Here is a 19707-nt window from a genome sequence, read left to right as displayed (position 1 = left end):
CCATTCCTTCCCCTACTCCTACCGTTAGCTCATGGGAGCCCCCTAACCCCCCAGGCTCCCAGCCCTGGCACCATGAGCTGGGGGGAAAATGTGCAACAGACAAGGATCCAGGTTCAGCTGTGACGTTTTATTGCAATGCCCAGGGAACAGCCCATGCCCCAGGGAGCAAGTGGGGCAGGGCTAGGACTGTCTTCATTTCACACCACCTTCATCGCAACACATGAGAACTTCCCCCGGGTAGACCTGAGACAGCACTGGGGGCTACAGCAAGGCCGCCTGCAGGCCCAGGGTGATGGGGTGAGAGGCCTGGGAGCAGAACAAGGCCAGAGGGTGGGTGCTGTTCCACCCCCAAGGGGAGAGGGCAGCTCCAGGAACCAGGGCAGGAGGCAGCAGAGCCCCAGGAGGTAAAGGCCACAGCAGGAGCTCTGGAGAGTGAAACCAGCCCCGCTAGGAGAGACAGCAGCCTCCCAGCCACTGAGCCCTAGCCCCCACCCCTGCCGTGCACTGCCAACAGGCAGGAGCCCCCTGCGAGGGGAAGGGCAGGTCAGTCTGCCCCGGCTAGAGGAGCTAGGGAGCAGGAGGACACCCACTAGCCTGTGCCAGCAGCCAGAGGCTTTGCCTCCACACTGGAAAACCCGTATCTGCTGCAGTTGCTGAGCAGTGAGAGGCCCTGGTCCTGCCAGGCACTGGCCCATGGCCTGGGAGAGGGAGGGGAGAGGAGCTGCCCAGGCAGCAGTGCAGGCCCTGCTCTGCCAGGCTCTCAGTAGGGCTGCTGTTGAATGAAGCGTCTGAACATGGTGAAGGCAGCTTGCGGTTGGTCTGTGGGCACCATATGGCCGGCTCCCTGCAGAAGACAGTTGAAGGCACCAGGTCAAGGCCAACCATGCAGGGCTGGAAGGAGCATCCAAGCAGCCTCACTAGGTGGGCCAGCAATTCTCAACCTCTGCCCCTGCCCCAAGAGATCCCAACTCTCTGCAATTGGCCCAGCCTCCCTCCTGCCTGCAGGGATGAAGGACACTAGGTCCCAGAGGCTGAGCGGCCACGGCTCCAGGCCCCAGGCCTCCCCTCCCAGGCCAGCTCTGGGGGACAGTGTGGCCTCAGGCCAAAGCAGAGGAGCTGCTGAATCCCACCCCAGCATGAGGATGAAGGTGCCCTGCCCCCTCATTGCCAGTTGGGGAAATACATAGGGCAGATCAGCCCCCAGCTGCTGCTATGAATACGCTGCCATGCCAGGGGCTGGTTACCTTGATGGTGAGGAAGGCGATGTTGGTGAATTCCTTCACAAAGCCCCCGATCTGGTCTTCAGTCCCATCGTTGTACAGCCAGGGCCTGCGGGCCACTTGCACCTGGAACCAGAGCCCAACACCCTTAGAACTGGCCCTGTGCCCACCCAGCCCCTTGTTCTCCCCAGGTGTCACTTGATCACAGTTCTGGGTGGGGCAGGCCAGTCCCTGGACACTCCTCCCAGCAATACTGGCTCTTTGGCCACGTCTTTACCCTGACGCCTGTCACTGCAGCAGTCCCAGGCTGGTGCGCCCCATCAGCACCTCACTGCCCAGCAAGTCCCCCTCCCCTGCCTACCTTCTGGTCCAGGGAGTCCACGAACCACTCATCCCCCAGGAAGTTGCAGGCCATGTCGACATCACCATTGTACACCAGGATCCGGTATTTCTGCCAAGAGCACAAGGGTGTCACCTGGGCTGGAGGGGCAGCAGCTCTGCACCTCATCTCGGGATCTGCTCAGAGCAGCTGGCAGCCCAGGGCAGGGAGGGCTCAGCAGCTGACTGCAGAGCTGAACGCATTACAGACGCAGGGCAGCTGAGGCTTGTGGGGCGCCCTGCCTCATGGATCACTTCTCCCAAAGGGACCAGGCTAGGATCTGGGACCCCCCAAACTCACCATGGTGCCAAGCAGCTTCAGGTACTGGTCGTTCACAGTCATGTACTGCCGCTTGTAGTTGTGGTTCACCTCCGAACTGTGAAGGAACAGGCAGAGTTACGCCAGCAGAGACCCACCCAGTCCTGGCCAGGAGACCATGTCCTCTCCAGGCCAGAAACCTCCCCACCTGCATATATGCCACTCAGGTGCCTCTGGAGAGATGTGCAGCGCCTGCCTCACTTCAGGGGTGTTCAGGTAGGTGGTGGAGGCTGTGGAGTTGGTGCAGGGGGGTTCTAGGCGAACCCCTTTCTTGGCTGCTGGCATCCGGAGCAGATTCTGGGAGACGATGAGTTATGAGAAGAGGAGAGAAGCTGTGGCCATGGGGCAGAGACCCAGTTCCCTCAAGCCCCCTGCACAATGCAGCAGGGAGTTAACCGCCTCTGCCCAGGCTGACCATGGGCAGCACTGCAGGCTGGCCAGAACCAGTGCCCGCCCCAGAGCTTTAGACACTGCCTGCTCCTGCAGCCATAGCAGCTTAGTACAGCAGGACACGGGCTCCCTCTGAGTCAGGGCAGGCAGGTGCCCATTCCCCACACCCCAGGGAGCAGAAGCCCTGACACTTACCTGCCTCCAGGAGTGTTTCAGGGGCTGCTGGATGAAGGAGATGCCCAGGTCATGGCTGATGAGCTGGTCCTGATAATACCTGCAGCCAGAGCGAGAGCAGCCTGAGAACCAGGCCTGGGCCCCACCGTGAGCACCTCCGCCCCTAACCCTCACTTGCTCAGGTTCCCTTTCTAGGGCAGAGTATTAGACTCAGCCATTGGCATCCTGCTGAGGAAGGACAGAGCCCCAGACAGCAGCCAGGAAACCCCAACCCAAAGCCCCTTCCTGGAGGGATACTCTCCAGGGCCCCTGCCAAGATGGCCAGCAAGGACCTCTCTTCCCCCCTGCTACTGGGCCTCAGGACTTTGGAGCGGTGCTGATCTCTCCAGACTCAAGTCAGCCACCTGGAGAGGGGCTGGAGCCAGCTATTCCTACCTGTAGCTTCCAGGGACACCGCCAGCACATGAGGCATAGAGATTGTAGATGTTCAGGCCTGACTCCTCCACGATCTGGATCATCTCTTGCATCTGGAACAAGCCATGTGGGTTGGAATCCAGCAGGCATTACAGCAACTCATGGCTCAGGTGCTACCATGGTCTGCAGGGCACTGACTGATTCAAGGAGCTGCCATGGGCCCCATCTGCTCAGCCACCTGCCCCTTTAAACCCTGCCCTTGGATCCAATCCCTCATGGCACCACACCCGTTCAAACAGCCAGGGAAAGGACCTTGCTGCTGGTGCAGAACCCAACACAGGGTGCAGCGATCAGGCAGACTCTGCTCTGCCCTAGGGAATGACAGCACTGCTACCACAGGCTGTGTTATACTCCGGGGCCTCCCCAGCACTCCCTGGGCCTGGCCAATACTCACCCTGAGTGTGCAGTTCAGGTTGGAGTTTTTATGGAAGTTGCATTTTCCCTGGGAGCAGCAGAAGCGCTGCAGATCTGTCCACAGCCTGGAGCAAGAGACCCTTGTGAGTGCAGGAAACAGCAATGCAATAGGCCAGGACATGAAGCCACCAGCCTGTAGGAAACTCCAATGACTGCCAAGCACTGCAGCACTTCTCTGCTACACAGACTCCATGGGCACATCACCCCATCCTCTACTCCCACAGGACAGCAAGGAGAGTCCTTATCTTCAAGGCACTCACTGGCCTACATGCAGAACACCTACAAACCTAAGGCTCTGGGCTGACAATCATGAAGGATAACTACTCCTCAGGCACAATGGAGCTGTCACGATCAGGGAAAAGCAGGTGACAGCTGCCTCAGGAATGGCTCCAGACTGTGGGACATGAGACCACCCTAAACCTCCACACCTCCTGCACCAAGTGCCAGGCATGCTGCTCCACCCAGCCTTCTCCAGTGTAACAGAGCAGTGCCGGTACAGAAATCAAACCCGAACAACTCTTCCACTGCACACAACCCTCCCCCTGGGGAGTGGAAGAAGCAGCCCCATGTGACAGATGTGTGCCCGGACAGTGCTCAGACACTGCAGAGAGGAGGATAGGAGGAGCCCCCCCCAAGTAGAACAGAATGGAATTCCCATTCCCAGCCAGCAAGCACAGTCCTGGGGGGCATGGGCCAGTCCGCCAAATCCTTTCATCGCAGCGAATCCCTCTTCAGCCCCCCAGCAACAGCGAGGAACTGGCCTGCTGGTGCCCCAGCTGTGCTGAGGTAGCCAAGCTTCAAGGGCAGCACCCTGGCCAGGGAGGCTGGGCCAGAGCAGAGAACGGCCACCAATGCCCCCATCTGCACTCTGATCCTGAGTCCCAGTCCACAATCCTGAGTGCTGGAGGCCAGCGCCCTCTAGCAGTGACTCAACAGCCCACAGCTCCAGTCCCTGCACATTCTTACCCGGTTCCCAGGAGGCCGTGGTAATAGGCAAAGTAAACCAGGGAGTTGTCATTGATCTCATAGGAGGAGAGGCCGTTTCCCACAGCAAGTCCCTAGAACACAGGGCGCAGGAGTCAGAACTTGCCGCGCATTCCCCACACCAGACAGAGCAGGGACCGAGGCACCTGCTGAGCAGGAAGCAGGGAAGGGGGTCTCCACAAACCCCACCCTGGAGAGGGATAGCCCAGAGCACAGTTTAACACCCCCCAGCATGATGCACCGCCATATGCAGAGAGCTATCCCCTTGGCACACTCTTCCCTCTGCTGGGGGGCATTTCCACTGAGGCCACCTGGTGTCCATCCCCCGCCCCCACCCCATCAGCTCAAGGACTGGCCCATGTTACAACGTGCAGCAGCAGGAAGAAACTGGGGGGCTAGGAGGAGTCACATGGCTGCCCCCTCTCCTCACCATATGCTCCAGGGAAGGGGTCAGAGCCTGCATGTCCCTTACCTTCAAGTTGATGCTGGAGTCCTGCATCACCCACTCAGCCAGCGTGGGTATGTAAATGCCAGCATAGCTCTCCCCGGTGAGGAAGAACTTGTTCTTGCTGTACTCCGGAAAGAGGCGGAAGAACTCCTTCAGCGCCAAGTAGTTATCACGGGCCACCTACAATCAGAGGGGAGGCTGAAGCAGGCTGTGCTGCAGGCCCCCCAGCTCTGGAACCAGCTCCTGGCTGCAGGAGATGGGCAGTAAGGGGGGGAGGGGGAAGAACAGGTGTCACTGCCAGCAGCCCCAGAATCTCACTCACCTGGGTGTCATTAGTGGCATAGTCTTTGTCATCAGAGTATGAGAAGCCAACACCTGCTGGGGACTCCAGGTACAGCATGTTGGCAATCTGCAGACAGAGCCACAGATCACTCAGGGAGAACAGGTAACAGCCAAGACTCTCCAATCTGAGGCCCTGAAGGTGCCAGATCATGGCACTAGCTCGATCTCGAATCCGGACAAGGCAGCATCTAACTGTAGCACCTGCTAACGTGGTCAGGTTAAAACCTCTGTCTCACTTGTTTCCGATGTTGGCTAAAATATGCTGGTTAACTCCCTAACTCCACAGCTTTATGTCCTAGTCTAGACAAAGCCTAGGAGACAAGATGGAAGTAAATAAGGGAGAAGCCTGCCAGAGGCTCCATTTCTATGGGAAAAGTGAAGGCAGGGCTTATACGCGGGGGGGGGAGCACTAAGGCCCTGCACCCTCCTTGGCCTACACCCCAGCACAGCTGTTGCCAGGTGCACAGGACAGGCCATTCCAATGGCCGGGGGAGACCGGCTCTTTCAGGAAGTGAAGTCCATACCTTATTCCAGGAATAGTCATTGTACTGCAGGGTGGTCCCATCCGGCTGGATCTGATAAAGGAGAAGCCTCTGTTACTGTAACAGAAGAGCCAGAGCAGGAGATGCTTCCTCCAAGGGGGACAGGCTGACCAGCCTGAGGGTGCAGCAGAACCATCCCTGAACCCAGTGCCTAGGTGGCTTGAACCAGCAAGGTTCAGGAGACAGTAAGGCTCCCCCTCCCTGCAGTTACAGCCCAGTCATCGTCAAACCTTGGAGGGACATTGTTCCCAGCAAGCCAGGGCAAGGGCATGGATGGGGTGGGGGACTTAGGGTGGCTCAGGCCAAGGAGAGGGATGGTGGTGACTTACCGTGAAGGGGCCATGCTCTGTCAATAAGCCAGACATGGAGCTGCAGCCAGGTCCCCCGTTCAGCCACAGCACCAGAGGGCTGCTCTCAGGGTTGCTCTGAGCCTCTGTAAACCTGGAGACCCAGTGATACTCAGACCTCAGTGGTTCAGGAGTCAAATTAGCGATCAACATTACCCCAAAGAGTCAGGGATGTGGGAATTCACTGCTGCATTTACTATAGCACTATCGACTCATATTGAAACAGTAGGATATGGAAGTATTTTGTGTATAGATCTAATTCTCACAGCAAAATGACTGACAACATTTTATCAACTACAACTGGCTAACCACCACGGGCAGCAGGTATCACAGACCAAGTCCTGCCCACACTCCACCCCAAAGCTCCCTCCTACTTCCTGCTCTTACCCCCCATGGCCCAGCACTCGGGGCAGTTCCCCCTCCCCAGCAGCCAGGGTGGGGGCTCTGGTAGGAAATGGGGGGAGGGCTAGCCTCCCCCCACGGGTAGCACCACCCAGGGCGGGGGGGCACCAGCGCCCGGCGCGCGGCAGAGGCGGGGGGGGGAGGGGCGCATTTGGGCTGTGTGCGCTCCGCCGGCATGCTCGGCTGCACCGGGTCGGGACGGCCGGAGCTGCCGTCGCGGCGCCGCGTCCCTGCCCCGTCGCGTTCCCCGCGGCTCCTGAGTTCTGGCATGGGGGCGGGCGCTCTGCTCCCCTCGTCGGCTCCTCCGGGTGACGGCATGCGGGCGGGAGCTCCACCAGGCCAAAGCGCCGCCCCCCCCCCGGAGCCAGAGCCGCGGGAAGAGGGGACCCGCCGCGGGACTGGGAAAGGGCGGCGCAGCGCTCCGCGCTGCTTGGGGCAGCCTACTTTGTAGAGCCGCCCCAGGCACCACCCATGTTAACAACATAGCAAACACAGCCGGGTCGGTGAACAGTTACATCTCGCAGTGTTTTAAGATCACCGGCTGGAAAGAGCCGCCCCCAGTGCAGTATCGCTGCTATGGCCAGGGCACCCCACGCGCCCCGCCCCGCCCCTACCAGTAGTGCAGACGCTTGTGCGGGTCGATGCGGAGGTAGCCCGAGTACTGCCGGAAGGAGGGCTGCTTGGCCAGCCCCGGCAGGTAGGTCACCTCGTCGGCGGAGGGCGCAGCCCCGACGCAGGGGGCGGCCAGCAGCAGCGCGCAGAGCAGGACGGGCCCCATCTGCGGGAGGAGAGACAAGAGTCAGCCGGGGGAAAGCCCAGCCACGGCTCCGCTCCCCCAGCCCGGCCCGGCCCGGCTCCGCTCCCACCGGCCCCGCTCCCCCAGCCCGGCCCGGCTCCGCTCCGCTCCGCTCCCCCGGCCCGGCTCTCACCTCCCGGCGGCAGCAGCAGGTTCCCCTTGACTAGGGAATACGGCACGTGACTCCCGTTCATATGAACCGAGGCGGTCACGTGACGCTGGGCGCAGCTGATCGCGGAGGGGCGGGGCCAATCCCGAATAGAGCCAATCAGAGCCCAGCGGCTCCCAGTCCCCGCCCTCAATTCCGGTATCCGTCCGGCGCGCCAGGCCGTGTGGGCGCAGCGCCGCCTGGCGGAGAAATCAGGCGCTGGCCTTGGGCCGGCTGCAGAAGGGGCCGTGGGGCGCTGGGCCGGAGCCCCACGCTCCCTGTGGGCGCTGCCCCCGGCACAGCTCGCCAGGCCCGGCCCGGGGCCCGGAGCCCGGCGGGGCAGGGCGGGGCCGGGCCGGGCCCCGGGCCGGGCAGGTCGTGCCCTGCAGGGAATGGCAGTAACAGGCTGGTTTAGCGAAGGGTTTAATTCCCCCGCTGGCTGCAGCAGCTCTGCCCCCCACAGCCCCATGAGCCAGGGGAGCTCCGCCCTGCTCAGGCTGACGGGACACGAGGCTGGGTTATTTGCTCCAGCTTCGCTCAGGCTCTCAGCAGCAGCTTAGTGGCACTAGGACCCTTGAGAGCTTCAGGGGGGCTCTGCTTTCCCTATTAGGAGTGTACACATGTCACCACTCTCCCCACAACAGCTGTACAGAGCCGGGTGCTTGAGCCTGACTGGCCCGCTTAAAAATAGCCACAACCCTGTGCTCTCTGTGAATGCCACAGAGATGGCTGCTGCCTGCCACCCACCCACCCGATTCCACCACGTCCATGGCACCAACATCCGCCTCGACCCCTCGCACACTCAGGCCACCAGGGTGGAGAGCTTTGCCAACGGGCTATGTTTCAGCCAGGAGCCCCTTGAGCCTGGACAGATCTTCCTAGTGGAGATTGAGGAGAAGGAGCTGGGCTGGTGTGGCCACTTGCGGGTGGGGCTAACAGCACAGGACCCAAGAAGCCTGGATGTGGTGCCAGAGTATTCGCTCCCAGACCTGGTCAGTATGGGGGACACTTGGGTTTTTGCCATCACCAGGCATCACAACCGTGTTACTCCAGATGGCTCGGAGGCTCGGGTCCAAGGCTTCCTCTCAGAACCCTACCTGCTCATAGAACAAGTCAGGATTCCCCGAGACAAGCTGGTGGGACGGAGCAGGCCCAGCCCGTACAGCCACATGCTGGATGACTTGTACAAGACAAATGTGCTGCCCCCGACAGCCCGGAGGAGCAGGATTGGGGTGCTGTACGCCATCCGGTCTGACGGAATGGCAGACATGCACATCATCATCAATGGAGAAGACATGGGACCGAGTGCCAGGAGCCTCCCTGCCTCCCGCCCACTCTATGCAGTGATCGATGTCTTTGCTTCAACCAAGAGTGTCCGTGTCATCCAAGTGGAATATGGCTGTAGGTATCTGTGTTTCCTCCCCTCCCTGTAGAGCCATCCTGGACAGACCCCCTTTGGCTGGATCAGAGCTCAGGAAGATCAGAGTGGGGTGGGGCTCCAAAAAACTACTTAAATCCAGTAAGATTAAATGTCCCAGTCTCAAGGGGCACAAACTCAGATACCCTGGTGCTGAGCACAAGACCGACAGAGTAGGCGGGAGGAAGCACTCATTTCCTGCTGGATGCAGCGTCAGCCCTGACAATCGGACTTAGCTCAGATTCCCCAACACTCATTTCTCTGACCTTCCCGCCTTCCTGACTCTTTTCTCTACACTCCTGAGGCTCTCACCTCTGTGTCCTGATCTCCATGGCTCTAGTTTCTGCCTCCCTGCCCTGCCCACCTATACTTTCTGAGCTCCTGACTGCTCTCATTTTTGTGACATTTCCAAGCTGGGATCAGCTTGGAGAGGCAGTTCTGGGCTGAGGTTTGGGTGCAGGGAGCAGAAACAGTGTGTTGCCATTTATGTGCTGCAGAACATCCAGGCACTCCTGTGTTACGGCCTCTGGTGAAGATGTTGATAGATAGGGATAGTGGGTATGGGACCATCCAGCCACTCCAGTAGCGGTAAAGTCATTTCCATCGCACAGCTGTCCAGTGGATGAGGTGTGAAATCAGTTTGGTGTCTCAGTCAAACTCCTGATGGGACAGGTGGCCATGTCACAAAATCCACCATCACTAATTAGCCACCTCATTGGCTACCTTAGAGAGGCCATGTACTAAGTGAGACAAGGGGGCTGTGGAAGAACTCCTGACAGATGTTAATGGCTAGTAACATAAGAATTGCTATGCTGGCTAACATGCCACATTTGTTGTAATGGACCAGTGCTTATTGGCTGGTCCTGGATTCTAGATGTGAGGCCACATGTACACCACTACAATAAAACCAAAGAACAACTGTAAATATGGACCAGACAGAAGAGTGACTTATCGATGTAGGGGAAGCCTTCCTTTGTTTCACTGGCTTAAAGTTCAGATTATTTTGGCACCAAGGCTAAAATCCAGTGGTTTCTCTGCTAGTTGTTTTGAGTTAGTTCTGTGAATGTCCAAACACAGGGAAATAAGATATGCTCTGCTGTGCAGGCTTTTCAGTTCTAGGATGATATTTTGAACCTGACTCATGTATTTGCATGTGCAATTATCATTCATTAAACCTACGTTGATCTAACAGGAGCCCAATGCTCTAATGAGTGACTTTGGTAGCAAGCAGCCTCTCATGTTATTCCCGGACTGGACCACACCTTTTGTGGAGGGCCTGTGTCCTGCTCAGAATGTGAATCAATATATTTTTCCGCATCAGCCCTCTAGGCTGGAAGCTGTGGGGGCAGTTGCAGTACCAGGCAAGTTGCCTCAGGATGTTCACTAGGGCTTTGTTAGATGGCTGGAACTGATGCAGGAGGCAGACTCTGGCTCTTCTCTCACTTAAGGCTTAAGTTATTTCTATTTCTGCAAAGCTTTCTTAGCATATAAAGAGAAGTTTTACTGCCACTGTTTATTGGCCAGGAGACCGTTTGCAGAGTAAACACAGAAAGAACAAGTTGCCGCCCCTGGTGATGCTTGTGGGTCACAAGGGAGATTCAGGGCAAGTGGACATGGGGAGGAAGATATTGCTGCAGATAGCAACAGGGACACTTCTTACCTAGTCCCCTGGTCATAATAACCCGAGAGCCCAGTGCCTCCAAGTTGAGGTAAACAAACTATCTGAAAATACTCCCAAGGTCAGGCACGTTCTCTGAACCATGGTAACATGTTTGGGCTCAGTACTGCTCTACTTATATCTCTGCCTCAGACTGCGCCTCAAATTCCTAGAAGGCACCAGCACTTAAGGCAGCCATTTTACACAGAGACATTGAGCAAGAGTTCAGATTAATCACAGCTGACGGGTTCTTAACCACAGGGCTGACATAATGGCCAGATCATTCCAGCCTTTGAGCTCTCCATCGCTCCCAGAGAGGTAGTCAGGATGGGGCACTGTAGCAGGATAACATGGCATGAGCAGGCCCTGCTGCTGCCTGGGCTGTACTGTGGATAGCGAATTCACTCTCCAGGATTCTCTGGTGACTTTTACCAGCACCAACTAATTCAAAGAATTAAGAAAATGTCTAGATGCACACTGTAGATTTTATTTTTTCTGTTGAGTGTTGAGAGCCTTACAGGAAATCCGATGGGACTATGTGGGGGGTGGGATCAGAGCCTGAGGCCCAGCAGCAGCACTGCTGCGAGGGAACAGAGAACTCACTGACTAAACCAGCTCTAACCAGTTAATTGTAACACTGTTGTGAAACCAGTCTCTCTGGGAAACCCCAGCCAGACCTCAGAGGGATCCAACATTCAATCCTGCTGTGTTTGCTAACTCAGGGACAGGAAGAGATAGAAAGGAGCGCTGGGGATCAGAACTTCATGCAGCGTTTAGATGAATTAATAGGGCCTTTTCCAAATCCATCATGAAAATGCACCAGCACATAAACTGCTCTCCTAGCCTTTACTGGGAGGATAGAAAAGTAAGTGCTTCCATCCTTCACTCTCATGTTGTGCTTCTCAGCAGTAGCTCTCCCAAGGAAAGCAGGAGAGCCTTGCCCCAGCGTAATCAGCAGGCAGATCTTTGTGAGGCTGAATTAATGGTGTCCTTGAAGCAGATTAATCTGCTGCTGTCCCAGAACAAACTGCCTTCCAGGAGCCACTGTCCCAGTGGCTCTTCTCTTCTGTGACAGAGCCACCTGCCTCCTAAGGTTGCCTCAGGGCAGCAAGCTCAGCTTCTTCCTTTCCTTCCTCTTTCAGTCCCTTCCTTGCAGACCCTCTGTCGACTGGTCATCCAGAAGCACATTGTCCACCGATTGGCCATCGATGGGCTGGACCTGCCTCCACTCTTGAAGAACTTCTGCAAATATGAATGAGATGGCAAGATCTCCCTCAGCAGGCAGGCCCTTCAAACGTGCAGCCCGTGAGTGACCGAGAATGGCCTTCCAGAAAGGGGTCCATGCTTCCAGAACTGCTCTTCCATCTTCACCCAAAGAGCCCCAGGAGCAGAGGTGGTCCTCCCACTTCACAGCAGCTGACTGGAACCTCAGCAGTTACACCCATCCTGACATACATTGTGCCGTGGAAGTCTGCAGTGCCATAAAATGGCACAAAGACCACTGGAATGGCAGAGCCTTACAGCACAGACAGTCCATAGCAGAAGGGAAGAAATAGCAGCAGTGGGGGGATTCCCTGCACTCAAAGGGACATGGAGGGATTGGTGCATGTGCCAGATTGTTGTTATAGAAATGAGAGGATAATAAAGCGCTTCAAACAGAAGCAAATTGCTGGGAGTACTGACTGGCATGGCCTAGTCTCAGACTCCTCCACATAGCAATGGGGAGAGGGTAGCACAGAATATCCCCCTGAGGTTGTGTCAATTGCTGTCAGTTACTTCCGAGTTGCATAATTCAGTGATGATAAACTTGCCCTAACCAAAGGGGTTGGGGGATATTCATTTCCCATCAGCACAAGAAGGTTCTGAAGGGAAAATCCAGGTAAATGTGGAGCCCTGGCTGCTTCTTCCAGGCACAGAGGGACTCAGCACTATTAGAAATGGAATAGATGAAGCAGAAGGATAGTTCCCTGCTTTGTAGGATCATGGGATCTCAGTGGGGATGGACAGAGTTAGAATTGTGGCATAAGCAGGGAGGGAGGTCAGCGGCTTGCTGGTTCCAGTGTGAGGTAAGGTCAGGGCCTGTGATGCTGGTTCTAGAATGGGGAGAGGTCAGTGCTGGTACATTATGGGGAGAAGAGGCACCAGCCTGATTCCTACACTGGCAATGTCTTATTGTGTGAAGGAAAAAGCTTCTTCGGGTTTTTTAACTTCCATCCAAGGTAACTGCTTTTCCTTCCAATATGGAAGCATTTTGTACAGAAACCAGAAAGTGATTGGAAGATGACTCAAATATCTGTTTGCTGCATGGCAAATTTACCCATCAAATAGGAGATTTAGGATTAAGGGCTCGTTACATCACAATCCACACTTCATACGGAGACCCAAATAAAATGCCATCCTGAGGTGGCACGTAAACAGGACATGACTATATCGTAATTATCTCAGCAATCCCTGCTCTGCACAAGGCCTTTCCTTGGTCCAGGAACAGTTATAATAGTACAGTCCTATCTGCCCTGCATATCAGCCGTGTTGGAGCTCCCCATAACTGAGCTCTAATCGCCATCCCAATCTGGATGGGAGGTGATTCCACCACCCTTCCCCACCCCCAACCTAGCTGTAGCTTAGCTGGTCCATTTTTACAGATGACTGTAGAAATGTCTCTTGCTGGGTCAGCATCACTCTGTCCCATACTAGGGCAGCAACATCCAAGTCTGCAGGACCTCCCTTATTAAATTCCGCAGGAAAGCCTGCCTCATACCCCTTAGAATTAACAGCAGGCTCTCCATGTTCAAAGCAGTGGTCAAATGTTAACTGACTCTCACCACACTACAGAGAGGGCCCTGAGAAGAAAGGCTAAAGGCCTCAAGCCTCGACTCCTTTCTTTCAGCTGGAAACAAAGAGAGCCAGCATCATGTGATGCAGACTATGTCTGTCAATCCCACCAATGGCTGGGCAGGTGTTTGCACACACAAAGCAAGCCTCTCTTTGAAAATCGGGCCCTAGCTCACTAAGAAAAAGTACAGAAGAGCTGGGATTGGAATGCAGCTGCCAGTGCAATGTCCTGTCACTAACCCATGCGGCTTCCAGCTCACAGGGTGGAGTGGGATGCAGGAGGAGAGTTCTCCTGAGCCCAGCAACTGGAATGAAAATTACAGCCTAGTTCTCATTCCACTGGTGTAATTTATCTTAGGAAAGATGTTTACTCAAAAATAGTGGTGACTTATTTCCAGTGCTGCACATGGAAAGGAGGATGTAATGGACAGCCATGTGGTATGAATGCAGCGGAAACCCTGGTACAAACTACGTATATTGTAAATCAATTCTGCCACAAACTGTTTTCTTGCTCTTCAGGCACCTATCTAGGAACATGCAGGACAACATTTTCAAAACTAGGCCTCAGATTTGCAATGCCCAGTGCTGGAGCACACCACAAGTTAATGTGCTCAATTAGAGAGCACAGCAAGACCCCTCTGAAAGCATGGTCCCTTGGTTTCAGTGGTTGAAAGGCTGTTTATGCAGAGACCTGCCTTAGCCCTGGAGCCCACCTGTTGAGGATTGGCAGAAGCACAATCTGCTATTAATATTCAGTCTGCTCCTACATTTTATCTTTTCCTTCCCCCTCACAGATGCCAGCAGACAGCTCCAAGTGGCAAAGAGCAGTCTACTAAGTGTTTATCAGTCTGGGGAGACCTCTATTCCTGCTGGGGTTCTGGTTCCAGGAGTGCTCAGAAGGAAAACACAGGAACTTGCAGCTCCTTCACATGTAGAAGCAACCCTTGTGTATCAGGAGAAGACACTAAAGCAGCCCTGTAGTGGTGCCCAGCAGAGTCCAAGGTTCCCTCTCAGTAGCAGATCAGGGTACAGGGACATAAGGTGGGAGCCTTATAGTGGACACTATTGTGGAAGGTATTCTAGAAAGTTTCCCCAGCATAAACAGGATGAGATCTTTATATGGGATTATCCACCCGAACGGGTCAGAGACAAGCAGCCATGTGGCCCCTCTGGCATGTATCCATGTACCTCTGTGAAAGGATATCCTCCAACCCAGCAAAGGAATGGGCAGCACATTGGTGAACTGGGCAGCCCAGGGGGAGACTTCCCACTGGCTACCTGTGGATTTCCTCCCAGAGGTGCTTTTCTTATGCCCATAAAACTCAGTAAGAACAGAGGTCAACAGTCAGTGCAGAACCCTCCTCCAGACATCTGCATCCTCACTCTTGCCATGATGATAGCTGGCATCCCCACAGTGCCTGTGCCAGGGATTAAAGAGGAGGATCTTATCAGAGCTGCACAGAACTTCATGACAGAGAATCCAGAGCAAGGTATACAGGGGGAGATAACTCCAAAAAGGACAGGGGATGCACAGTTCTGGAAGAAAGACAGACAGAGGAAGAGACCAGTAGACAGAAGCTTCCAGCCCCCTTCCATAGCACACTTTGAGAAGTAAAGCCAAGGAGAAATTCACAATTCAAAGCAAAAGGCTTTCAGGAAAATATTTGATGCTATATTTACATAAAGGAGTTTATATTACAGAACTCTAGCTCAAAAGGAAATTTCTGACCATACAGTAGTTCTGTTCCTGTGAATGGAGTGTTGATTCTGATGTTAACAAAACTGTGAATGAACCATTGAGCCAAAAACACCCCCACAAACAAACAATCTGCCATGACATGAATTAACCAGGCTGAACTAGGGTGGAACAAATTACTGACCTAAATAGCACCTTCTGTCCTATTCCCTCACCACTCCCTGTTGACTGGTACAGAAAATTATATCTACATCTCCCTGCCCCCAGGGTCTCCTTGCCTGAAGGTGCCAGAGAGGGACCATGCACCAACCCATCCATATATCCCCATGTCGTGCAGCAGCTTTTACTGGCTGGGACTGAGACTGCTCTCTCCTCTGCATGCCCCCCGTGTCCCGCTACAGTACATTTAAATCTCTGATTTCTCCACTTTGCTGTTTGTCTTACAGTAACTCTAATTTCAGATTTATGTATTGGGGGTAGCCATGTTAGTCTGGATCTGTAAAAAGCAGCAAAGAGTTCTGTGGCACCTTATAGACTAACAGATGTATTGGAGCATAAGCTTTGTGCGTCTGATGAAGTGGGTATTCACCCACGAAAGCTCATGCTGCAATACGTCTGTTAGTCTATAAGGTGCCACAGGACTCTTTGTTGCTTTTTACAGATTTATGGTAACACTGATTTGTTCCCTCCTCCCATGTCAGTGACACAAGCCTGTTGACGATAGAGGGCAGGTTTATGTGGAATTAAGAGCTGCTATAACCAGCCAAACCACTCCAGTGCTCCTAGCAGAGGCTGCAGACAGCAGCTCCCTGGTAGCATGGGTTGCTACCCTCTGGGGTTTGCGGCTCCTTAACAAGCAGGTTCAGTTAAATAATTAGAGGCAATGAAGTGAGAAGAGAAAAACAAAAGATGTGGTTTCAAAACAAAGGTCTGACTTCACATGAGCAAATCCTGCTCTACCAGACTAGTGGGAAGCCCTATGTCACCATGACAGGAAAGGGAAGGGAACCACAGGCTGGCTCAGATACACACACCTTCCAGTCTAACCAAAACAGATACATATCCTGGGACTAAACCACATGAACCCAGCTGAAACAACAGATAGCAAAAGGATCCCATGAGGATCTGAATGCATGAACTATGGTTCAGGCAAGTTAGTCCCAGGTTATCACCCTCCTCCCCCATTCCATCCCCAGCTGGATTTCCTGGTGGTTGGGCCAGAGACAGAATTCCTACCTACTTCCACCTCCTTAGGCCTCATAGCAAGAGGAAGTGTTCACCCAATAGACATTTAGGATCTGAAGCCAAAGGGGAAACTATCATGATGCAGATTTAAGGCCCACATTTATACAGTTTCTAAGGAGAATAAAGTGGAAGACATACCACTGGAGTAATTACATTTAAACAGACATTTTTCTAGTATTTCACACCTCACTTCTCCCAGAGGCCCAGAAAGCAGGAGAGAGTCACACCTCAAAGAGGCCGACCGAGAGCAGAGGCACGGAGTTCTCCAGTTCTGAACTACAGCTTCACCTGAACATAAGGTCCAATCCAGCTGTCAGCCAATTCTCGGAGGGTGTTGTACCTCCGATCAAACTCCTCACTGCTGCACTGGGTAAGAAGCCGGCTAATCTCCGCTGTAAGAAAGGACACTGCTAAGGATTTATCCAGGGACTCATTCCAGGAGCTTTTCAGAACCTCCAAGAGGCCATCAGTGCCATTTTGCCCTGCCTGAGAGATATTAGGTTCCTTCTGCCATTGCTCACTCAGCATCTCCGGCTGTAAGATCTTCTTATCAGAGTTCAATACAGCCAGGATGTGCCTGCAGGGCAGCTGGAAAGCTTGACTGAAGTGGCAAGTGCAGCTTTTCAGGCCCCTTTGGTTCACTTTGTGGGTGTCTTCAAGGATCTGTATATTGACTATGTCTTCATTAGTGCCTATTAGCTGCACAGACTTCTGTGCCACTGCAAACTCGTTCAAGCATAGTCTGGCTGCAGGCTCTGTGCAAATATCTCTCAGTGACTGCCTAATGCAGTCTTCAGTCTCTTGGTTACACTCCATATCTTGGTCACCCTTTGGGTCTTCAGTGATGATCTCCAGTTTAATTTCATGGGATAAAGGATTCAAGGGGCTCTGAGGGTTTGCTAGCTGGTTCTGAGGAAGCAGAGGACTCTGAGGGGCAGGCAAGGGATTCTGAAGAACCAGGGGATTTGGAAGGGAATTCTGACTTGGCCATTTCTGATGAGCTGCTGTGAGACTGAGAGAAACTGGTGAAGAATACTGAGCTGGCTGGTTCTGAAAAGGGAAGATCTGAGGGGCTGCCAGCTGATTCTGAGGAAGCAGGGGGCTTGCAGGAGCTGGCAGGGGATGCGGAAGAAGAACCAGGGGATTTGGAGGGGAATTCTGACCTGGCCATTTCTGATGAGCTGCTGTGATACTGGGAGAAACTGGTGGAGAACTCTTAGCTGGTTGATTCTGAAGAGCTATTTGGGGGTTGTAAGAGGTTGGTGGCGAGTCCTGAGCTGGCAGGCTCTGAAAAACTGTCTCAGTAGACATGGTACTGCTAAGAGGGTTAACTGAGAACAACACAGCATCAGGGGGCCTCTTTGAAACACACTTCTGGTAGTGTTTCGCTAGAGAAGTGATGCAGATCTCCAGAGACAGTCCAGTGCAGAAGACCTGGCTTAAGCCCCGTGTGATGATCTCCAAGTCTTTAAAATACTGATTGCATTCCATCCAATTCCTCCATCTATGCATAGCCCATATCTTGTCATTGAGAAGCCAGTGAGTATGAAGCTGGGGAAGCAAGTCTGGTTTCACAAAGTCACTCAGGATTGTGTGCATCATTCTCAGGTTGCTTTCAGTGGCTGCACACATAGTGTTCCTCAAGGCATTTAAGATCAGTCTCTCTGAGATGCATTCCAAAGACATCTGATGAATCTTCTGCTGCAGGTGCTTACATACATGGAAAACAGATAGTTGCACCTCTGCAGATGGAAATGCTTCAGAAAGAGTCTGCAACAATCGAAAGTGTGGATCTACCAGAAAGGTCTTAATTTTCTTCCACTCAGGGTTGAAGGCCTTGAAAGTCCTATACATGTGAGCCAGGCTTTCTGCAGATTCTTTAGCTGGGACAGCAAAATGAATTACCTTAGTCATCTCACCCTGCAGCTTCAGGAAAGGTCTGTCCACCATGAACATATACAGAGCTTTGCCCCTGGGATTGTGGGTTCTGTGGATGAATATAACATCAGGAAAATGCACAAATATGTTTCTCATGAGGACGGTCTGGAAGCTGATAGAGTCCAGCTGAGAGTTTTTATCTAATTGATAAGCTACCAGCGAACCACAGTCAAAGCTCAGCAGTTCTTTCACGGTAACTAGGGCCATTGTTAATATGAAGTGTCTATTCCTCCTTTTGTTACAGCATTCACCGCCTGATTCTCTTTATGATTGGGCGATTCTCTATGATCCAGCCACGTTGGGAATGCCAGCATCCTGGTTACCATCACAACATCCACACTGCCTCAGCCAGATTCATGCTGCACTGTATGGTGATGGGCCTACTGGGAAAGAGGAAGAAGGGTGAGTAGTTAGATAGATGGCAGGACAATGAAATACAGCACTTCCCAACACTTGCAGACACAAGACTAGAGATTAACAGAGCGATGCCCAAACTTTGCCCAATGAAGTGTGTGCAGCCTGCAGGGGGCAGCACTCCTCTGGCATGAGGGCAGACTGCAGCCCAGGGAACTGTACTATGTGAGGTGGAGCCAAGGGACGGGAGAGGCCCCAGCACCCACTACTCCAGCCCTGCCCTAGTATGTGAGGAGGAGGGGGGGTGAGCGCCCCCCTCCCAGCATGCACTGCTCCAGCCCCGCCCTAGTGTGTGTGGAGGGGTGAGCGCCCCCCCTCCCAGCATGCACTGCTCCAGCCCGGCCCTAGTGTGTGTGGAGGGGTGAGCGCCCCCCCTCCCAGCATGCACTGCTCCAGCCCCGCCCTAGTGCGTGTGGAGGGGTGAGCGCCCCCCCTCCCAGCATGCACTGCTCCAGCCCGGCCTCGCTCTGGGCGCGGGAGGCGGAGGGGCAGCGCCGTGTCCCGGCATGCACTGCTCTAGCCCGCCAAGCCCGGACCCTGCAGGAGGCCTCCCCGCACGAGGACAGAAGGCCCCGGCCTGACGCGCTCCCCGGGCCCGCCCCGCGCGAGGAGCCGTCCTGGCCCCTCTCACCTTAATGCGGCGCCTGGCCCGTCATCGCCGCCATTTTTGCTTGGCCAGGGCCACTGACTGACTACCAACCACACCACCAATCAGAAAAGCGGCTGTTCCGGACCCCCAGCCAATCAGAAGAGATCCCGCTCTCTGTTGGCGAATCTACCAATCAGAGTACAGAGAGAACGGACAGACTAACCAATCAGAATATAGCATGGCCGTAAGCGGGAGTCTGGGCTCCCTGGTTACACGTCTTCCAATGGGAGCTGCCGAGAAGGTCGCAGCAACGTTTCCCGGACCCGGCGCAATAGGACTCCGGCAGCGCAGGCTGGTCACGTGATGGTGGTGAACTGGGTCATGTGACACCCCCCCGGAGTTGGCAGGGGCAGGCGCAGCCCACCCGGAGCCGGGGGAGGGAGGGCTGGCGCTGGCCACGTTCTGCCCGCAGCAGAGGCGGAGGAAGGTTTTGGGGAGACCAGAGCCAGAGCATTCCATGCTGCCCCCGCACCCAGCAGCC

At 54.5% G+C, this 19707-nt stretch overlaps 4 protein-coding genes across 6 annotated transcripts; 2 read left to right on the top strand and 2 right to left on the bottom strand.

Moving 5' to 3' along the window:
- Positions 1 to 106: 106 nt before the first annotated feature.
- Positions 107 to 7492, bottom strand: CTSA (cathepsin A). Its single transcript, XM_039498941.1, has 15 exons — positions 7364 to 7492; positions 7049 to 7212; positions 6015 to 6126; positions 5668 to 5718; positions 5124 to 5210; positions 4826 to 4981; positions 4336 to 4427; positions 3350 to 3434; positions 2917 to 3008; positions 2503 to 2581; positions 2066 to 2214; positions 1900 to 1975; positions 1582 to 1671; positions 1245 to 1346; positions 107 to 844 (listed from the first exon to the last, which is right to left on the bottom strand). The coding sequence occupies exons 2-15, from the start codon at positions 7210 to 7212 to the stop codon at positions 761 to 763; spliced, it is 1419 nt and encodes a 472-aa protein (XP_039354875.1). The 5' UTR covers positions 7364 to 7492; the 3' UTR covers positions 107 to 760.
- A 288-nt stretch (positions 7493 to 7780) lies between these two features.
- Positions 7781 to 11731, top strand: NEURL2 (neuralized E3 ubiquitin protein ligase 2). The gene is made up of 2 exons (XM_039497247.1): positions 7781 to 8779; positions 11595 to 11731. The coding sequence occupies exons 1-2, from the start codon at positions 7999 to 8001 to the stop codon at positions 11708 to 11710; spliced, it is 897 nt and encodes a 298-aa protein (XP_039353181.1). The 5' UTR covers positions 7781 to 7998; the 3' UTR covers positions 11711 to 11731.
- A 780-nt stretch (positions 11732 to 12511) lies between these two features.
- Positions 12512 to 14923, top strand: SPATA25 (spermatogenesis associated 25). Its single transcript, XM_039497246.1, has 2 exons — positions 12512 to 12671; positions 14079 to 14923. The coding sequence occupies exons 1-2, from the start codon at positions 12551 to 12553 to the stop codon at positions 14897 to 14899; spliced, it is 942 nt and encodes a 313-aa protein (XP_039353180.1). The 5' UTR covers positions 12512 to 12550; the 3' UTR covers positions 14900 to 14923.
- An 11-nt stretch (positions 14924 to 14934) lies between these two features.
- ZSWIM1 (zinc finger SWIM-type containing 1) lies at positions 14935 to 19408 on the bottom strand. 3 transcript variants are annotated; one of them, XM_039497243.1, is made up of 2 exons: positions 19390 to 19408; positions 14935 to 18546 (listed from the first exon to the last, which is right to left on the bottom strand). In XM_039497243.1, the coding sequence occupies exon 2, from the start codon at positions 18368 to 18370 to the stop codon at positions 16502 to 16504; it is 1869 nt and encodes a 622-aa protein (XP_039353177.1). In that variant the 5' UTR covers positions 18371 to 18546; positions 19390 to 19408; the 3' UTR covers positions 14935 to 16501. The 3 variants fall into 3 exon arrangements, with proteins under 3 accessions (XP_039353177.1, XP_039353174.1, XP_039353176.1); XM_039497240.1 differs by lacking the exon at positions 19390 to 19408 and adding an exon at positions 19209 to 19366; XM_039497242.1 differs by lacking the exon at positions 19390 to 19408 and adding an exon at positions 19209 to 19354 and having other exon boundaries at positions 14935 to 18543.
- Between the last annotated feature and the right edge of the window lie 299 nt (positions 19409 to 19707).

The sequence above is a fragment of the Mauremys reevesii genome, linkage group 13, assembly GCF_016161935.1.
Source record: "Mauremys reevesii isolate NIE-2019 linkage group 13, ASM1616193v1, whole genome shotgun sequence".
Classification (NCBI taxonomy): Eukaryota; Metazoa; Chordata; order Testudines; family Geoemydidae; genus Mauremys; species Mauremys reevesii.
The sequence above is the reverse complement of the archived record's forward strand: the minus strand, read 5'-3'. Positions and strand labels throughout refer to the sequence as shown.